This window comes from Colletotrichum jinshuiense, chromosome 1 (genome assembly GCF_051148585.1).
Source record: "Colletotrichum jinshuiense chromosome 1, complete sequence".
Lineage (NCBI taxonomy): Eukaryota > Fungi > Ascomycota > Sordariomycetes > Glomerellales > Glomerellaceae > Colletotrichum > Colletotrichum jinshuiense.
The window spans coordinates 1,451,407-1,470,923 of record NC_139302.1 but is presented as its reverse complement, the minus strand read 5'-3'; the positions used below and the strand labels follow the sequence as shown (position 1 = coordinate 1,470,923).

The window sequence follows — 19,517 nt, the reverse complement described above, 5'->3', positions numbered from 1 at the left end:
CCACAGACCACAGGGTCGGGTTTTGACAAATTCTCGGTCCAGGCCGCCCTGCGCAATCCGAAAGATTCCCATTCTTGCGGCGACATTTTCGCATCTGCAGATCTGAGAATCAAAGCCCGATTTCCTCCACAGCACCGCAACCCGTCGATGTGGGTCGGTCCATCCGCACGCACACGGCATGGAGGGGAGTGTATCTCGACGATGCACCCCATAGTCTACCATCGGATGGGGCCCAAGGGGCAGGCCCCCTTGACGGCAGTCGGCTGGCTGGCCGCGTGCTCCCGGGTGCCACCCCTGACGCTCTCACGATCTTTATCGGATTCGTTGCTGGCCACCCCGAATCCCTAGCTACGCGGGCATGAAAAGCACTGCCATGTTGGCGGAGAGACCTCCGGATAAGCTTGCTTTCTTGCTTATTACGCCCATCGGCCGGTTCCTGACCGATCGGTGTTCCATCTCAGTCATCTACCAGTACATTGCCAACCCACCAACCATTGCGGAAGCGGAACGGGCACGTGTTGCTTTTTCTCGCTAGTGTACATGTCTCTTCCGACCGGTATGGGGCCTCAGAGGGTGGTCTATCGTGGAGGCCGCGTCCAATCACCTTGTGCACTCAGCTGGGCCCGGTTCCAAGGGGGTCGTAGGGGGGTGTTTTTTTTCCTTCTCTTTCTGGGTTGACCAACCAAACGTTTGCCCGTAGGGTTTCTCTGTTGAGAAACAAAGTACTGAGTGTGCAGGTTTGACAACTGGGCAAAATGCAGTTACCAAAATGCACAACAAGCGTGTGCTCTCAGATTTGTAGGCCATGGGCCTTTTCCCACCTCCACCGGTCAATTTCCTTTGCACTCTGCCAGACACGCTTACGGATTCGATGTTCATACCGACCCGGCTAACCTCTCATCGGCAGTGGCTTTCTCCCTGATTGGGCGGTGGGGGTGGACGGCGTGCAGGCAGACTCTCGTCGAAAGAGGGGTTCTAGAATGCTGGGCCGGAAGGGAGTGGTCATGTCACGGTACCCCTTGGGTCCTGGGCAGCTGCATCCTTGCCCCGACGAGGGGTTGGTGGGTATTTTTGAATTCACGTCCCGTGGGTTGGGGTTTGAATGGACCCTTTTCCTTTCTGGTTTTAAGCTTTCCCGGAGCGACGATTTTCATCCCGTCGGGATTACCGCGGCAGAGCAAGCTTGTTCCACGACCGCGACCGACGTCTACGCTACCCCGGTCTCGTCCGAATAGGTGGTTTTGGGATCGTCGTTCCTGGCCGACGAGGAGTCAAGTTGCTTTAGGGGGCGTCCGCGGTCCGGGAAGGCGGGGGTGGGCGGGCCAATGGGCAGGTCATAGCTATGTATATAGGACGCCTGCATAGCGGGACGGGCTGGCGATGCCTACACTCGAGGTTTGTCTAGATGTGCCACCCCTGGCTGCGAAGCTGCTTTCCCTCAACGTCTACATGGTTCTGGGAGATTCGCTGCGAGTGGAGCTGTCTGGACCGCTGGTTTGCAGTTGGTGTGCCTCCACGTATCCTCCCCAGTTTGGAGACGTCGTCACGCTGTTACTGCCTAGGTGAGTAGCTGTCGCGTGTGGGATCATGAGTTAGTTGTGATTGCAGAGTTCCATAGAATTCCAAGTATGTCGTCAGATTCGTCATCTCTCAGGGGTGCTATGGATGCGGCTTTTTTCTTTTTGGACAGCTGTCATGGACTGAGCTTCGTGGGGTTGGTTCATAATGGACATCTTATTCCTATGAACAAACACTCCCAAACCCCCTTTTATCCTTCGCGATGCCCCCCGCCGTGCGAGTATTCCCAGCCTTGGGTGAATAACATCAGTGGCAGCCAAGTTGGCCATTGCGAATATAACAAAGTTGCGCACCGGGTCCCGAGTGGGTCCAGCTCGCTATTCTCATGCCCCAAACGTTCGTTCGTGATAGCTACGCGCCACATATCGACTTCAAGATAGACTACGGCGACATAGTAGACAACTCATGTTCTTCCCGCAATGCACGCGAGAGCCGCGGTTCACGCTCGCAAGAAAAAGCCTCGTGATTTAGATAGTCATATATGATCATTATCCTCCGGCTAGGTGAAACCCCACCACGTACCGGCGACCACCCCGACCGGCGCTGCTTGCACGCCGCCTAGTATCGCTTGACGCCCTTCTTCTCCCCCTGGGCGGCCTCCTGCGCCTGCGCGTTGATCTCGATGGCCTCCTTCAGCTTCGCAATCACCTCGGGCTGGTTGCTAAAGGCCCTCTGCAACACCTCGTCCAGCTCCTTCTCCACCTTCCCGATGGGCTTCACGCCCGGCTTCCTGGAGCGGGCGTCGTTGGTCAGGCCGCCCCACCGCTGGGTGAAGGCGACGATGGACTGCCGCAGCAGCTCGTCCAGCTGCTCGCTCATGTCCTCGACTGTCAGCGTCTTGGCCGTCACGGACGGCTGCTGTGGCGCGCCGCGCGACCAGAGGGACCCGCCGATGATGTTGCTGACGAAGCCCACCCAGCTCTGGGGGCTCAGGTGGTCCCAGATGTGGCCAAAGTGCTGCATGGCCGCGGCGTCGCTCCGGATGTCGCCGATCTCGAGGGACACGAGCTCGTTCTTGATGATGAGCAGGTTCTTCACCATGAACAGGTCGGCGTCGGTGCCCGCCCTGACGGACTTGATGCGGGCCTCGGCGCGCTGCAGGATTTGGATGGTCTCCCGGACGATCTTGAAGACGACCTGGCTGTTCTTTTGCTATTGACGGTCAGCTTGGGGGTGAACACACGTGGGCGGGGGGGGGACTTGCGCTTCGCTCCTTGGGCATGGCCTGGTCGTACATGGCCAGCAGCTTGAGGGCCTGCTTGACCGGCGGGAAGGCGTTGGAGGAAGAGACGCCGTTGCTGACGGGCCCGATCGTCAGGGCGTCGTCCTTGACCGGGGCCTTGGTGACGGCCTTTGCAATCTCGGCCTCGAACGAGCTGTCGGTGAACACCCAGAGGTGCTCCGTCAGCAGCCTGGCGCTGAGCTCTCGGCACTGGCGCGCAAACGGCGACTCCTCGTCGTCGTAGTCGAGGACCAGGTACTCGTTGGTCAGCCAGCCGACGACGCTGCAGACGGTTTCCAGGTCGGCCGTCTGCAGCGCAGACTGCAGGTTCGCGGCGATCTGCACGAGGTTCGCCGGGTTGACCAGCGACCTGTTGTTGGACTTGAGGACCCCGTAGGCCGATTCCGGGTCGGAGCTCCACTGGAGGTCGAGGCCGAAGATCTTGGCGAACAGGTTGGACTCGTTGAAGGCGCGTTCGAAGCTCTGCTTGATGTAGTTTCTCGAGGCCGTCTCCACGGACAGGTCCTTGGTCTCCTTCTTGAACTCGTCCAGGTCGTGCTGCACCACGGGCTTGAGGTCGCGGTCCCTGACGGCCAGGTACGCCTGGAAGAGGTTGCTCGTCGTGTTGGAGTAGATGTCCTTGGCGACGCCGGCGACCGGGAGCCCCCACTGGTCGTACACGCTGCCCACCACCTTGTGGATGTTGGGGATCAGCGAGTACGAGTCGAGGACCGTCTCCTCGAAGCGGCCGTACGCGAGGGCGTGCCGGGTGGCCTCCGACTTGGTCGCCGCGATCTGGCCCGCGATCTCGGAGGAGATGGCGTCCAGGCGGTTGGTGAAGCCGACCTCGAGCAGGTGGAGCGCCTTGGTCAGCAGAGCCTCGTAGCGGGCCAGGTAGGACTCGGCGTCGCGGTAAGTGGCCTGTGGGTTGCCCGTCAGCATTGCACGGCGGGCGGACGGCGGGGGTCACCTACGTGCTTGGACATGAAGCCGATGCAGGAGTCCAGGTTCCTCAGGATCTCGCCAAACGACTCGTCGTCGACCAGGCGCCCGGCGCCCGGGGCATTGAGCCTTCTCGACACGTTGTCGAGGTAGGCGTAGAAGTGGAGGTCGGTGCCGACCTCGTCCGCCAGCTTCTCGAGCCTGTGCTGCTCGGACAGCAGGTCCTCGCATTGGGACTGGAACGAGCTCGTCTGCGCCTCGACGGACTGGAACGAGTCGGACAGCGTCGTCAGGAGCTTCAGCGCCTCGTTTGTGTCGTTGATGAGGGTGTCGAGATGCCGCTCGGTGAGCGTGAGCTGGTCCTTGTAGAGCCTGTGTCCGGGGTTAGCGCCGTCTCCTTCCCCGGCAAGCTGGGCTCGACTGACAGGTATTCTTGCTGGCTGGCCTCGAGAAGCTCCTCCTCGTACTGGTCGAGGACCGGCCGGCGGCCGGCCTGCGCGTCCCTGGCCTGCGCCGCGATGTCCAATGCGTCCCACGTCCTGTCTTTCCTCCGTCTGCGCCTCTTCTTGTGCTCGTCCTTGGCCAGCTGGGCCCGGACGACGTGGTAGAAGTCGGAGTAGGACTTTGCGCGGCGAAGCACCGTCGCTTCGGGGGGCGTGTTGCTGTATTCGATGTCCTCGAATATTCCGTCGAGGGCCTCCGGCGCGTCAGAGGTCTGCACCACACCCTGGGACGGGGGGCAACGGTCAGCGAGCCGTCCGGGGGCAGGTGGCGGGGGAGGGCCGTGGAAGCTTACATTGGACTGCTGGAGCAGCGACTCTTTGCGGCGATGGCCCGGGCCCTGGGCGGCCGAGGCGGCCCTCTTGGCCACGTCCGGCACGAAGCTGTACCAGGAGTCGTCGTACATGGTGGTTTGCCTCGGGAGCTCTGGCGGGCTGGATGGAAGCTCTGCGCAACTGGTTCCGGTCTGGCGCCGGTCAAACGTTCCCACACCAGGCCAGCTCAGCTCCAAGGTCTCGCGTAGATTGGGCGGAAAATCATTGGCCCCAACAGCGGCCGTTTGGGAGTGGGCCCCGCATGCCCCCACCCGCTGCGGGGCGCACGGTCCCTTGCAGCGCAGGGGCGGGTCTGAAAGTCTACACTAGATTTGGAGCTGGGCGAATCGAAGTTTTAGTTTTCGCGGATGACCTCACGACCTGTCAGCGACGTCCCGGCCGCACCCTCACTCAGAGGTGTTTTGTGTACCGATTTTGATGCTCTCGCCCCCGACGGGTTCCAACTCACACCACATTGACCCCCGCCGACTCTCGTGAACAAGACGATGAAGGCCTGCAGGACAGCTACACGCAACGCCGGCGCGTCTCTTACAGCGCAGAGATGCGCCGCCGTGGCCCGCCAGCAATGGTGCCGCCACGCCAGCACCGGCCCTCGCCGGCCCGGCCAGAAGGCCGGCATGGGCAAGGCGACGGCCCTGTTTCTCGGCGCGGGAACCGCGGCCGGTGCCTACTACCTCGACGACCGCTACGACGGGCCTCTCAAGCAGTACCTGAATTCCGAGGCTGAGAAGGAGGCCGAACCTCGCAAGCCCAAGTACCAAAAGGCGGAGATCCAGTTCGAGAAGGACAGGAAGCTGCCGCAGTCCAAGGAGGAGAACCGCGACCTCATCAGCTCCCAGCACCTCCAGGTCAAGAAGAGCTGGGAGAACCCCGGCGTCTACGCCTGGGGCTCCAACGCCGGCAAGGTCGTCGACCCGCAGTCCAAGGAGACCTACGTCAAGGTGCCGAGGAGGCTGGCCTACTTCGACGGCCAGCTGCTGAGGGACATCAAGCTGACCCAGGGCTTTGGTGCCGCCGTCACGGAGAAGGGCGACCTCGTGCAATGGGGGCTGGGCTTCTCCAACACGGACCCGTCGCCCACCGAGACGCTCAAGGGCAAGAACATTGCAAAGATCTCCGTCTCCAACGACCGCATCATCGCCCTCACCTCCAACGGGTCGGTATACTCGGTCCCGGCCTCGCGGAACGACCAGGGCTCCGGCCCGAACCCCCCGCAGAAGCCGCAGCAGTCGTCGTCGTCATCGTCCTGGATCCCCTTTTGGAGCTCGGGCGGCGGGCCCGAGTCGGTCAAGTTCAGAGACCTGACGCCCAAGACGCTGGCCTGGGGAGAGAGGGTTGTCGACGTCGCCAGCGGCCTGCAGCACAGCCTGCTGCTGACCTCCAAGGGCCGCGTCTTCTCCGCCGCCGCCAGCACGTCGGAGTACCCCTCCAAGGGCCAGATGGGCATCCCGGGCTTGAGCTGGACCACGCGCCCGGCCGGGCCGTACGACCAGCCGCAGGAGATCACCGGCCTCTCGGGGTTCAGCGTTGCAAAGATCGCCGCCGGCGACCTCCACTCCGTCGCCCTGGACAAGGAGGGCAGGCTCTTCGCTTTTGGCGACAACATGTACGGCCAGCTCGGGCTGCCGACGGAGCTGGACTACCAGAGGGTGGATGCGCCGGCCCAGCTGCCCACGGCCAAGCTCTACGCCAGCACGGGGCTCGTGCCTAAGATCACGTCCATCGCCGCCGGCGGCAACAACACGTTCTTCTCGGTCGACGCTACCGAGGCCGGCACGCCGCCGGTCGGCGGCGGCGACGTCGCTCGGGCCCGACGCATGCCACGGGTCACGGCGGACTTTTGGGCGTGCGGCCAGGGCGTCTACGGCTCCCTCGGAACGGGCAAGTGGACGCACATCACGCCCGGGCCGGCCAAGGTCAAGGCGCTGTCGTCGGTGTTCGAGTTCGACGAGAAGGCTAACGGGATGGTCCCCATCCGCCTGTCGAGCGTCTCGGTCGGCAGCACGCACGTCTCGGCCACGATGGACAACGTCACGCGGACGGGCGCCACGGCGAGGAGCTCGGGCAACGACGTCAACTGGGGGGCGGACGTGCTCTTCTGGGGCGGCAACGAGCACTACCAGCTGGGCACCGGGAAGCGCAACAACCTCAACACGCCGAGCTACATTGGCGCGCTGGACGGCGGGGCGGGCGACGCGCAGATGGGCCGCGGCGGCGAGATGCACCGCTTCCAGCTCGCCCCCCGGCAGACGGTCCGGCTTGGCGAGGACGGCAAGGGCAGGAAGGTGAGCGTGGAGCAGAAGGTGGAGTGCGGGCGATTCGTGACGGCTGTCTACTCGGCCGTCTAGGTTTGTACGACTGGACTGGCGACCGTACACGTTTCACACGGGGAGCGGGGTGGGGGATGTACTATTAAGTTATGGGCCTTGTAAGGATATAACCGTGTAATTTCTACATAGAAGAAGCTGGGAGGCTCCCGCTCGGACGGGGCCAGCCGAGGCGAGGACGCGGAGGCCAGCCTCGTCGACGCACCGGGGGTGCTGCCACGCAGCATAAAAAGGAACGGGAAAAACCCCCCGCGGGAGGTCGAAGCTTGACAAATTCAACTCACATTTTACGGCACCTACGTATACCTGCTCTGTCCTTGAAAATCGTGAGCGGGGGACCGCTGGTGGCACGTCGCAAGACCTGAATCATCGGAGGCCTGGCCGGTGCTTGGCAGCCGTTCGCTCACTTGCACTTGTTTCCAACAGGGGGCGTGTACGAGTCGCGACGTGCACACGAGGCACGCAGGCGTGGCGGCGAGGCTCGCCAGGTGGTGTGCAGCGGGGCTTGGCGGCGTGCGGGAGAGAGACGGGGTCTCCGTCACGGGGAAGTTCCGGCCGATAGAGTTATTCCAGAAGCATGTCATCCGGAACGCGAATCGCCTGGGGGACTACTGTAGCATTGGCAAGTGGGTTGCTGATGCGACGGCAGGTCGCGTCCTGTGCATGTGCCCTGTGTCGTGTGTCGGGCGGGGGATGACCCAGGGGCCACAGCGTTTTGGCTCCGCTGCTTTGGCCGCGTTCGCAACTTTGTTTGGTTTTCCCATTTGGTCGCTCGTGGTCGGCCCGAGTCTGCGTCCGGCTGGTCACGTATTCAGACTTGGCAACGGCGGATGACCGAGCGAATGGCCCGCGGGAGAGGACGAGCAGACGCGATGGGAGACGGGAGCGACTGTACGCCGGTCAGGTGCGCCCATCGGCGGCCAGAGCTAATGTGCAGCGAGTGCAGGGCTGCAGTCGCAGATGGTTTTCTCCAACGAGGCGGGGCGGGGCCCGTCCCCGTCCAGGGGCGATGGACAGAACACCAGGTCCCTTGAGGTGCACGACACCAGACCCGGCTGCGAACGGCCGGACCGGGCAAATGGGATCAGCAGAGACCTGCTGGGCAGGGCTTGGCGCGCGGTGCTGGGCTCCCGGGCGCGACACTGGCGATGGCTGAAGGTTTCGTTGGTCCAGCTGGAAAGCTCGCCGAGGCACAACGAGAAACGGCCTGGCGACACGACGTGGGTTATGCCGTGGATGACCCGGCTGGTCTGGACACGGGTCCGGAATGCCAGCTGCTGCTGCTGGCGGGCTCCACCGTCGCCGTCACCCCTTGCCCTCTGGCGACTGCCCTCTGCGCCGTCATTTCCATGCGGCGGCTGCACCCAGCACCCAGTACCTAGCGATTCATTCAACCAAATGTCGCCTCAGTGGGCTTCCAGGTCCTCGGGACGGCGGCAGGGCGGAGGCTAGCGAGGCAAGCCCCTCCCTCGCGCGTCCCCAGGCCCGGTAGCCCCCACCCCGCCCCTAACAGGACCCTGGCAAAACCTCCGTGCACCGCCCGAGATTCGCCCAGGCAGGAACCCCCCTACCTGGTCCGCTGAGATGCCCTACACGCCGCGTCCCATCGAGCCCGGCCATTCTCGCCCAATCGTCCCTCTCGGCCGGGAACAGGAGAGTGCAACGGGTGACCTCCTTCCAGGGAACCTCCCAGCTTCCAGACCGCGGTCGCGGTTGCCAAATCCCTCCCCCATCGCCTCCTATCCTGATGATGCCCTCCTCCTTTCCATTGCTGATATCGCCCGCCCACACACTCTCCCGAGCCGACAGCCTCATCTTTTCACCCTGCTCCCTCCCCCTCGCCCTCTCTCTCTCCCTCTCCTGCTCTGCCTTCTGCTTCTCCTTCCCCTTGCCTTGCCTCGCCTTGCCCTGCCTTTGGCTTCCCCCATATATTGCTTATTCGCATTTCGTCACCGGAGGAGCGTGCTGCTTCCCGGGGTGGAACAAGCCAGAAAAAAACAACCCCCAGAGCTTTTCTGGTCGGCGATACCCGCCTTTTTTTATTATTATAATCAAATTTCTATCGTCTTCTAATCGTGCCAATTTCCGCCCTCCGAGCACTCTGGACCTTTGCTTTTCTTCTTCTTTTTTCCCCCCCGTGACGGGACCAGACCCGACATCGCCTGAACCTTTCCTTCCCATCCAGTCGTCCCGCGCGCCCATCAACTCAATCCCCCTCCTGACGGGCCACCTACGGCACGTGCCTCCCGGGTGACACATCCAAATACCGACTCGTGACGCACGAACTCCGCGCCCGCCCCCCCTTCGAGGCCCATCCATGCGACCTTTCCAGATCGCCGCGCGCCGTGGACGACACCTTTTCATCCTTCGCCTCGTTCCTTCTCACCTCTTTTATTAGTTGGCCAGTGGGACGGCACACGCTCGCGCGCATTCCCTGCTCCCGAGGTTGCCAACGACGACGCATTTTTTTTTAATTCTATTTTTTCCCCTTCAAACCCTTCCTCGCCCATTCGTCGCCATCCGCCATTTGCTTTGCCCTTCGCCATCCACCCAGTCCTGCCCTCCGAACAAGGTGGGCCAACGAACCCAGTCGCAGAGCCCGACATCTTACCCCAACTACGCTTAACCCGGGTTACTTTGCTGCTGCAGCTCCCCCGTCCCGCCGGGCCACACCATATCCAAAAAAAGAAAGCAGCTTCCTGCCCGGCCCCCAAGAACCTCTGACGACATCCCAGCCTACTTAACCAACCCTTCACGCCGGGCGGCGCTCTGCATCTCGCCGTCAATCTCCCTCCCCCCTTACCGTCGCCTCGCGGCTCGTCGCTCTCCCGCCGCCTCCGACCCAGTCGATCCGCACCCCTCCCGCGACCTCCGCGGGCCGTCGTCATCGTCACCACTAGCACCAGCACCAGCACCAGCGGCCGCCGCCTCGGGCGCACGTCTCGAAATGGACCACCTCCCCAAGTTCCGCAGGAAACCAAAGATCCCGACAATCTCCACGGCCGACGTCAAACCCGCGCCCTCCCGCAACGGCATCGACCAGGAACAGCCGCCCCAGCAGATATACCCCTCCACCACCACCGTCACCGTCACCGGCGGCAGGTCTCCGACCCCCACGAAGCCCGGCCTGCGCAAGTCGGCCTTCCGCGGCCTACACCTGCGCAGCTCCGCCAAGCGCGCCCGCTCCCCTCCCGCCGCCGCCCTGCCGCAGTCGCCGCCCCTCGCCATCGTCACCCACGACGGCGTCGCATCCTCCCCGGCATCCGCAAGACAACGGGACGGCGGCGGCAAGGATGACGCCGTGTCGTCGGGCAAGAGCAGCAGGGAAAGCTCCAGGCCGAAGCCCAGGATCCCGGCTTTCCTGGACCTCTCCGTGCCAGGTACGAGACCCTCGTCCCGCAGACCCGGAGGCGCAGGCCGGGAGCTGACCCCTGGGTTCCCCCCAGACCTAGAGAACAAGTTTCAGGAGATCGTGTGGCTGGAACGCAACCGCTTGGCGGCCGGCATGGCGCCCGACGCCGACGAGACCACGAGGTGGGGCTCCTACAGGCAGACGGACATGCGGAGGGGCGTGCAGGACCGCTACTTCAACATCAAGCCCTGGAACCACAACCGCATAAAGCTGCGCGTGCCCGCCGACGAGCTCGACTACGTCAACGCCTCGACGATATCCCTCTCCTCGCCCTCGAACAAGGACCTCGCCCCCCTCCGGTACATCGCGATGCAGGGCCCGACCGAGAACTCGCTCGACTTCGTCTGGCGCATGGTCGCCGAGCAGCTCACGACCCCGGTCGTCATCGTCCAGCTCACGAGCATGTTCGAGAACAACCAGGTCAAGTGCTTCCCCTACCTGCCCATGGACGAGTCGCAGGGCCCCTGGGCCATCAACGAGGCCGACGGCTGGAACGACGGCTGGCGGGCCACGCTGAGTTTCGACTCGCTCCTCTCGCTCGAGGACGGCGCCATCGAGGTCCGCAAGCTCCTGCTGCGCGTCGGCGACGACGACGAGGTCCGCACAATATGGCACCTCCTCTACACAAAGTGGCCCGACTTTGGCGTCCCCGCCGTCGACGACCTCTCGAGCTTCTTCACGCTCATGCGCCTGTCGCGCGAGTACAACACGACGCCGGAGAACCCGCGCATCATCCACTGCAGCGCGGGCGTCGGGCGCACGGGCACGTTCATCACGCTGGAGCACCTGATGCGCGAGCTGGACGACGGCGCGCTCGACGACTACGACGGCGCCGGCGAGGGCGACGACCTCATCTTCGCGACCGTCGACGCCCTGCGCGAGCAGCGCCGCAGCATGGTCCAGGCCGAGTCGCAGTACCTGTTCCTGTACCAGGTGCTGCGCAAGCTGTGGCAGGAGAAGTACGACGTCGAGGACAGCGACGGGGACAGCGAGCCCGCGGCCAAGAGGCTCGAGGTCGAGGAACCGTCTCTCGAATGAAGACGCCTCTCGGGCCGGCCAAGACACCGCCGGCCCCGGTCCAGGAATGAATGTTTTTGTTGGCGGAGAGGGGCAACCATGATTAATCGGGAGACTGTGGCGGCATGGCACATGTAAAAGGGGCTTTTTTTTTCTTTCCTTTTTCTTCTTAACTTGTGTACCAAAGCAAGCAGCATTACCGGGCGTTATTTTGGGAGGTGGACAGATTCGAGAAGAAAAAAACGGCAGCATATACGCCCCCGGGTCGGGCTGGGGGATTGTACGACCACGGTTGGATTTTCGTCTACGCGCGCGTACTTTTTCTTCTCCCCAGGATGAGAAGGTTGTATAATCCCAACGGGGCCCAAACGTAGAAAGACGCCCCCCCTCCCTCCTTGGAAGTGATTGGGGGTTTGGTAGGACAGTCAGGTTAGCATCCGCCTAGAGCGGATCGACAGAAATACACGACCCGAGACGGTTCATTCCGCGTCGAGGGCCCGTCCGCGTTTGCAGCGGAATTTTTGAGGTCGAACAGTAAAGCATAAGCTCCTTGGTGATGATTGTGACTGGCAGAGATTCGGTGATTAGACATCTCAACCCGACCCGGCAGGGCCCCCTCTTCGGCAGAGCCCAGGGTGGTTTTCTTCAAGGACAAGCTCCCGTGCCGGGGTGGGCGAGTGCTGCCGGTCTCGACGGCGAGTCCCTTGGTGCGGCATGGCATGTCATCGTCACATGGCGTGGGTGAATGGCACACCTCATCTTGACCGGTTCCGGAGAATCCCGCACTCGGTGTGAGATTTGGAAACAGGGGGAGCGGCAGGGGGGTGGTGTGGGAGGTCTGGGGTCTCGCGCGGTGCCAAAAACTCCGCACAAGCTACCCGTGATAAGGGTTGCGCCAAGCGGCGCTTTCCCCAGCCATGCGACGGCGACGACGCGCGATGCGGAGCCGTCGCCCTCATGATTACGAATACGCACGCTGGCCGGCAACAGCCACATCTTCTAGGGCATCGGGGATATCTGCGCAAGAACTCGATGCCAGGGACAGGCATCGGGGCCGGTCACCAAACGTAGACGGGCAGGTCGGAAAGCTGGGCCCTCTGGGGCAAGGGGAGCGGACAAAGTCAAAGCCCACGAACGGGCTTGTCCGCTGGGATCGAGAGCCCGGCCTTGCAACGGCGGATCATGTCCTGGTTGGATCATCAAGCCCGGGCGGGAGGAGCAAACCCGCGCAATGTCGGGAAAATCATACACCGAGAAGATCATCAACGAGACTGTCGACCTTACCCTGTCTAGCTCTGAGCAAATGGGACTTGTGTCCCCGGGCCAGACTGCCGGGGGCAAGTGACGGTAATCTACAGAAATCTCTTGGGGCGGTTTGCCTGGCGAAGGTGGGAAAGATAAGATGAAGAAGGGGGCCTGGATGATCCGATGTGATGTGTGGATGACGGGGCAGTTCGGACCGGCGCGGCTAATTGGAGGCCGGTACGTCTTGGTGTCCCGGGGTATCATGGACCCGTCTCTCCCCCAGTCTCGAGGTGCGATGGCGGCAACGACGACAATCGAGGAGCGTGGTTGAGCGCCGCGGTTGCTCGTGTGTTGATGTCGCAGCGTGGCCGAGTCGCTCGATGTTCCGGGGCCCACATCCGCCCGTGAGAGGCTGGCCGGATTCATTAATCTCCTCGCCCTTGGGCGATGGTGCGCGGTGCCGTTCATCGTGTGTCCGCCGCGTGAATGTTCGCGGAATAAGCTACGCCTTGGATGAATGCGAGTGGAACGGCGGATTTCGTCAATTCCTCGTGAACAGCCCCCTGGGAGGGGATGCAGTCCTCCTGCAGTGACATTCTCTGCCGTCGTTACACGGCAGGAAAGCACGGAGCATGTCGGATTACTGATGCGAGGTGCAACGCAACTCGGTACAATACACACAGCAGGGGGGCGAGACAAGATGAACCGGCGAATGAGGGACGCGCCTCGACAACCCCGGATTCAGCACAGTGACCGGTGCATGGAACGGCGAGCGGAGGGTGCAACCGGCTGTTCTTCGTGGGAGGGTGCGACGCAGCCAACATATGCGCGCAGGCTTTCCAGCGGCACAATTCACTGCACAGGTTCCGGTTCTGGGGCAGACATGTGGTGGATGCTACCGTCATGTGTAAGTTGACGTTGGTTTGCATGCACTTTCATGGTGTGGTGTGGCACCGAACATGTCTGTGCGTTTTTTCTTCGTCAGTCGCTGACAGTAAGCGGCCGCCATGCCCGCCGGGGCGTGGGCCTGACACATGGTAGAGGCGCATTGAGGGCTGCAGGGCTGGTTACGTTGGAAGCCGGGGCGAGGGTCTCTCGTCCAAGAACCTTGAGCGAGACGAGCTCGTCGCCCTCGGGTTGCACGGATACTGCCAAGCACGATGCAGCCGCATTTTTGCCGAACAAAACCGTGGACTGGCGATGCTTGGAGACGCCGTCGTGTCTGGGTGCGTTCCACTGATGGGGGAGGGCCATCACAAGAGGTTATTGCGAAATGGGTCAAGAGGGTGTGGAGGACCGCCATTACGAGAGAATACTCTTGCCGGATGAAACATCAGGTTCCAGCTCTAATGGTCGTCCAAGGGTGAAGTGCTGAAAGTGGTCATATGATGATGCCTGTCCAATGTCAATTTTTTCTTCTTCGCTCCCCGGCTCTGGGCCGCAGAGGACCTCCGCGAGCGCCGTGTCACGAAGCTTAACCTCAGTTGGACCAAGCTCCATCCCACCGCACATCGTTTTGTGACCGAGTCCTCACCACGCCGGGGTTCACGGTCCCTTCCCCAGATCATAAGAGCATCTTCCCAGGTGGGCGCCGAGTCTGGACTGGGCATGACGGCACAGGTGTGCGCGCGCGCGTGTGTGGGTGGGTGCGGGTGAGATGAGGTGGCCCAACGGGCGGCAGTTGAGAACAGGAGCGAGGCTGTATTGGGACAAAAGGAGGACGAGGCTCCATGCGACAGGGGTGCTGGGCCCTCAGAACAATGGCCACGATCCGCGATGCAGGCCGGAGGTGTCTTGGATTTACGGTGTCGAGTTGAGCGGGATTCTGGCGGTGAGGCGAATGAGCTGAGGTCTGCCGAGTTGGGTAGCGAATTGGACGAGGTCGAGCCGCCATCGTTTTCAACTGTCCGATGTTCTGATTTGCGGATAACAGAGAGCATGAAGGCGAGATAAGCAGGACGACTGTGACTTGACCGGCGGCAAAGGCTGCGGGATCCGGTGAAAGGCAAACTCCAGACAATTGGCAGCTGCTCAAGGCGTGTCAATAGGGGCCGGGCGTTGCTCGACGACGCGCGGACGGCTCCCGGGAGGCTTGGGAGGACATGGTGTAAGTTTTGCCCCGCGAAACTTTGGGACTTTGCGGTTGCATTGACTTTGGGGTTGGATTTCGCAGTGTCCCGTCACCGAGACAAGCTGGGGCAGTAGAACAGAGAGGCGTTCGGTGCTCGAGGCATCGCAAAGACGAGAAGAGAAGAGCCATGGAATGCGGTAGGCTAGAGGTAACGCGGCCCGAAGCAATATCGGAGTGTCAGTCGTTCTCGTGCAAGCTGCCGTCAGAAACGGCGACGTTGCCTCAGGTCGGGCTTGTGCCGCCGTAGCAGCATAGGCTTGGCACGTCCTCCTCTCCGCCACTCTCGAGGCGAGAGCGAGGGTGACGGCGTGTTTATTTGGGTTCCATGGGTGATCCAAGTTCGGGTCAGGCCTTGGCCATGTAAGGAGCAGCAAAGAGTCAGTCGGCCGGTCAGGCAGCCGGAGTGCCGGAGGACAATCACATGGCGGGCGTGGTGTTGTTGCCCGTGGGGACTGGTGTCGGGGTGGGACGAAGGGGGCAGAGGGACAGGAAACAAGACAAGGCGGGTTGGCTGGGACGGCTGGATTGAGTTTGCGCGAGGCATGGCCCCCGTTGGAGGCTCTCGTCCCTCGTCCCGTCTGGAGTTTTGATACGTAACATCTCATGTCCTTTTGCGGCCGAACGAGTCAAGGAAGGGGAGGGCGGCGCTAGTACATAATGCCGCCGGTATTGCATCCGGAATAGCAGCGAGACAAGGACAGCAGATCAGATAGACACAGGTAGGTGTTGCCGTTGGGTCTTGCCTTGTGCGGTTAGGAGGCTGGAAGGCGAGGTCCATAACATACCTTGAAGCGCCTTCCATCGCCTGTCCTTCCGTGTGCTAGGTCGCGATAGAGACACCGCTCCTGCCGATTCAGGGGAGCGCGGTGACAACTGACAGCGACGGCCCCAAGGTGGGAAGCAGTCTAGTGTACTAGGTAGGTAGTGTAGCGCAGGCCTAGCACCTGGACCAGCCTGGCCCTTGCCGGGCCCAACGTGAAATGTCGCCGAAGCCCACCTCGCAGCCGGTAATCTTGCGGTGGCCGGACGTTTGGGACCCTGCACCTGCCTGCACCTCCTGCACCTGCCTGCTGCTCCTGCGCACCTGCCCCCGACGGAAGCGAGCAAGCTTCGGCCAATGGGAGGGCCGCTCGGCCAGTGAATGGGAGTTTGGGGGTTTGGGAATGGGAGGGGGCAGCATCCATTGCAAAGGGGGAAGGAACACAGAGCCCCGCATTACCTCATCTCCTCCTTCCCAACTGTCCCTCGGGCAAGCCCAACCCCAGACGATGCACGAACTCGAGACTCGAGAGGGAAGGAGCAGTGACGGGTTTGAGATGAGAATTGGATCACGAGCACGCTAAGGCACGGCTGGGCGGGGAACAAGAGCCTCCTTTTGTTTTGTTTTTTTGTGCTTTGTTTTATTATCTTTGACTGTTTTCCTTTTTCCTTTGTCCCGCTGCCTTGTCTAGCTCGGCTCCGGCCCCAACGTCCTGATACCGTCTTGTCTGAGCCGAGCCTGGGACCCCCGAGTCTGATGCTGCGTGGAGCTGTTCGTATACGGATGCGCCATGCCTTGGGCGCGCCTACACCTGCCTCGGTCGCTGCAACTCATCCCGACCCCCAAACCAAACCAGACGATGTGGAAGAGGCACCGAAGCAGAGGGCCGAAACACGGAATTGAACACCCCCTTGTTTTTCATCCCCCTCGCATGCTGGGCCGATTACCGCAGCACCTCGCATGCCGCTCACGTTTTGCCAAGCCATGCCTGCCTGGGTCGACGCTTCGGTATGCCACCGCCGTCGACAGCACGTCGTGTGCTGGGCCTCGCCTCGACTGAGATTTGCAGGGGCACCTCGAAGCAATCCAGCTTTTAAAGTGGAGCGGGCAAGCCGCCTACACCACACTACTGTGCCTGTCCAAGACCCGAGTGTCCTTTTTGCCTCGTCGCCCGTGCGGCGGCACCTCACAGATGGCCGTGCACCGTTCCTGGCCGCCTTGGCCCACTCGCTGGAAGGCTTCTGGAAGATGTGGACAGCCGTCCCACGCCCCCGTTTGCATTCCTCCCATTCACCACCGCACCTCGCCACACCCTGGCAAGCCTGCCACTGGCAGTCCAACTGGGTCTCTGCTTGCACGTCCACCCGACAGGGGTGCCGCTTCTGTCTGATCAGGGGGGCCCTTTTGCGGTTGCGTCGTGATTGGGCCCTTTTCTCGACGAGAACGAGAAGAAATAACAAGACGGACAGATCCTTGTTTCTCAGCGTCGCCGTCGGGCGACAGACTGGGGGAGCAGAAGAGACGCACGCACATGGAGAGGGCGATCGAGCCGGGCCAGGGCCACTGCTCGGAGCACGTTGGGATGTCGAAGAGACGGATCCTTGATGTTTGGTCTGTCATGGTGCGTCGTTGGTCTTGTCGCTGCCATTCCGGACTGCGCGGGTGCAATGATACCGATCGATGATCCGCAATGTGATTGATTCGTACGCCAGCTAGAGCGCAGACGGATAAACAGACTGTCATAAGGTGCCCTGCGAGTCGCCGTCATCCACCTCACCACTGCAACTTGCCCTGGCATGTTCCGCGGCTCCGGTCCATCCCATCCAATGTCTCTAACGCCTCAAATGTCCCTCCCATCACAGTCACTAATCATGTACCCGCACCCAGAACGGCGCATCGGCTTCTGCAGCAGCCAACGTGCCCTCAGACCTGGCTGTATGCCAAATACGAATCAGCCACTCGCATCTCCCGCCGTCGTCCGTCTCTGCGACCCCTGCTCCGCCGCGAATCTCCTTTCGATGCTAGCGCACGTCCGTAGAGCAACTGTTTACATACAAAGTATTCGTCGTCCCCATCAAAACGTCCTGGTCCCCCGGCAAGGCTTCAATCTCCCCCCACTGGCACGCGACGAAGACAAGTCCGACGACGACGATGGGTCTTTTGCCTGGTGGGCCCGCGAGTTCTAGAGCGAGTCAACAGCCCGGCCCCAGTCGTCCAGGTTGTCCCACGTCGCCGTCTCCCGGGCCCGAGCCCCCCTCTCCCTCTGCTCCCAACCAGTCATCGGCTGGTGTTTCCCCATGTCCGCCGCGAGTGCCCAATCGCGGTTGAGTTGTGCCCAAAGTTCCATTTCCCAGGTGCCAGCGGCCCCCGAGTTGTCGGCAGACCCAAGGTCAGGTACCGGAGCGGTGGTGTAGTGTGCGTAGCTGAAGCCCACGACGATAATTTCAAAAGGGGAACGAAAAAAAAAAACCTCCCCCCAGACAACCAGGCGCTGAGTGTTTGTTTTCCCCTCCGGCCCCCGCGCCAGATGGCTTATTCTTTCTCCCCTCTGCTAGCCGGGGTTCATCCCGCTGGGTGCGGAGTACGTATTCGTAATGCCTTGACTGATGTTGCCGTCGTCGCCGACCCATTGAGGTTCCGTCGGCTTCTTTTTCTCTTTTCTCGTCGTCTTTGGCCACTCAGCGTCGACTCATTACTAGTGCCCGTGTCAGTGGCGGCCACCCCTCCTCCCATGTTCCATGGTAGACGACAACTTGGCCGTCTCTTCCAGCACCCTTCACCGTGAGCCTTGGTGTGCCACCGTCATACAGCCATACAGCCCATACAGCCCGGCCGTTGGTACCATCGTTGTTGGTTTTTACCGCATCCAGTGACCAGCACCGGCGGCAGCCAACCAGACCAGCCATTCCATCCCAACCCGGCCTTACCACCAGCGAGCGACTTGCATCGCATCCGGCCGGGACTTCCCACGCTCCTCATACGACACGAACCTGCGCTTTCCGGGATCCCCGCCCCATCGCTTCTGCTTAGTCCGGCCTGCTTCTCTTAGCGTTCGCGGAAGCAACTCTCTCGCTCAAGTCACTTGTTTGGTCGTCGTCGTCGTCGTCGTCGACGCCGTTCGCCCATTGTCTCCCTCCCGGCCTCTCATCGCACTTGCATTGGATCGTTGTTGCTGCATCCGCACCCACACCCACTTATTCGCACACGCCCACTTTGCTCGCTCTCTCACACACTTGCGCTTCACACTTCCACTCTCTACTCCCCTCTCTCACACTCTCTCCCACACACACACACACACACCCGCATCCACGCACACTTAACTTATTATTACCATCAACATCCGTACCCCTCTTTTAAACAACCTCTTTAATCCCTTCTTTTCCCCTTCTCTCGCCTTTTCCCCCATATTCTAATATATTCATATTCTGCTCCCCGCCGTTCCGTGTGGCAGAGCCCCCCCCGAAAGAGGCGCATCACCACCCTTGTTGCTTTGCGGCCCGTCTTTCTTTTCTCTTCCCCCCTCCTGGCCTTGCTTGATTGCGCTCGAATCTTCATTGGCGAAACATACAAGACCCGGATTCGGCCTGGGGAGGGGATACGTCATGACATCCATAGTGAGTTTGCTTTCCCGATTTCTGCCTTTTCCCTTTTCCTCAAGCCAGCCAATCTCGATTGCAGTGCCTTGCTGTCCCCGGCCGTCAGAACCTGTGCGCCGCCGTGTAATTGGAGAGAGCTGCTCGCTCGTTCACCGCCTCACCGCTTCCCGCATACCAGTGCACATCCCCATCCTCTCCGTCTTCCCCGTCCTCCCAGACACTCGGACAAACCAGACACGAGACACCGGCAATCAGGAAGCATCCCCCACGACCGGGGCCCTGCCTGTTGCAACCGGCCTCACCTTGCCCAACTTCTCAGCCCGTCCTATCTACTCCCATGTTCTCATACTCGTCCCCTAATTACCGCCCCCCTTCCATCCTGTACTCCCCCATCCCCCATTCACCACCCAGACCCCCTTCAAACTTCCCATAAGAAAGGGAGACTTCGCCG

General features: G+C 61.6%; 3 protein-coding genes across 3 annotated transcripts; 2 read left to right on the top strand and 1 right to left on the bottom strand.

The window, feature by feature from the left end:
• Positions 1–2,136: 2,136 nt before the first annotated feature.
• Positions 2,137–4,649, bottom strand: EsH8_I_000397 (Sec34-like family-domain-containing protein; the record flags this gene model as incomplete). Its single annotated transcript, XM_083267810.1, has 5 exons — positions 2,137–2,730; positions 2,783–3,721; positions 3,775–4,114; positions 4,168–4,469; positions 4,539–4,649. 5 exons carry the CDS (start codon positions 4,647–4,649, stop codon positions 2,137–2,139), a joined length of 2,286 nt encoding a protein of 761 aa, XP_083118248.1.
• Positions 4,650–5,063: 414 nt separating this feature from the next.
• On the top strand, positions 5,064–6,926 carry EsH8_I_000396 (regulator of chromosome condensation 1/beta-lactamase-inhibitor protein II; the record flags this gene model as incomplete). Its single annotated transcript, XM_083267809.1, has 1 exon — positions 5,064–6,926. One exon carries the CDS (start codon positions 5,064–5,066, stop codon positions 6,924–6,926), a length of 1,863 nt encoding a protein of 620 aa, XP_083118247.1.
• Positions 6,927–9,852: 2,926 nt separating this feature from the next.
• EsH8_I_000395 (tyrosine protein phosphatase PTP1) lies at positions 9,853–11,355 on the top strand (the record flags this gene model as incomplete). The annotated part of the gene is made up of 2 exons (XM_083267808.1): positions 9,853–10,285; positions 10,352–11,355. 2 exons carry the CDS (start codon positions 9,853–9,855, stop codon positions 11,353–11,355), a joined length of 1,437 nt encoding a protein of 478 aa, XP_083118246.1.
• Positions 11,356–19,517: the final 8,162 nt, after the last annotated feature.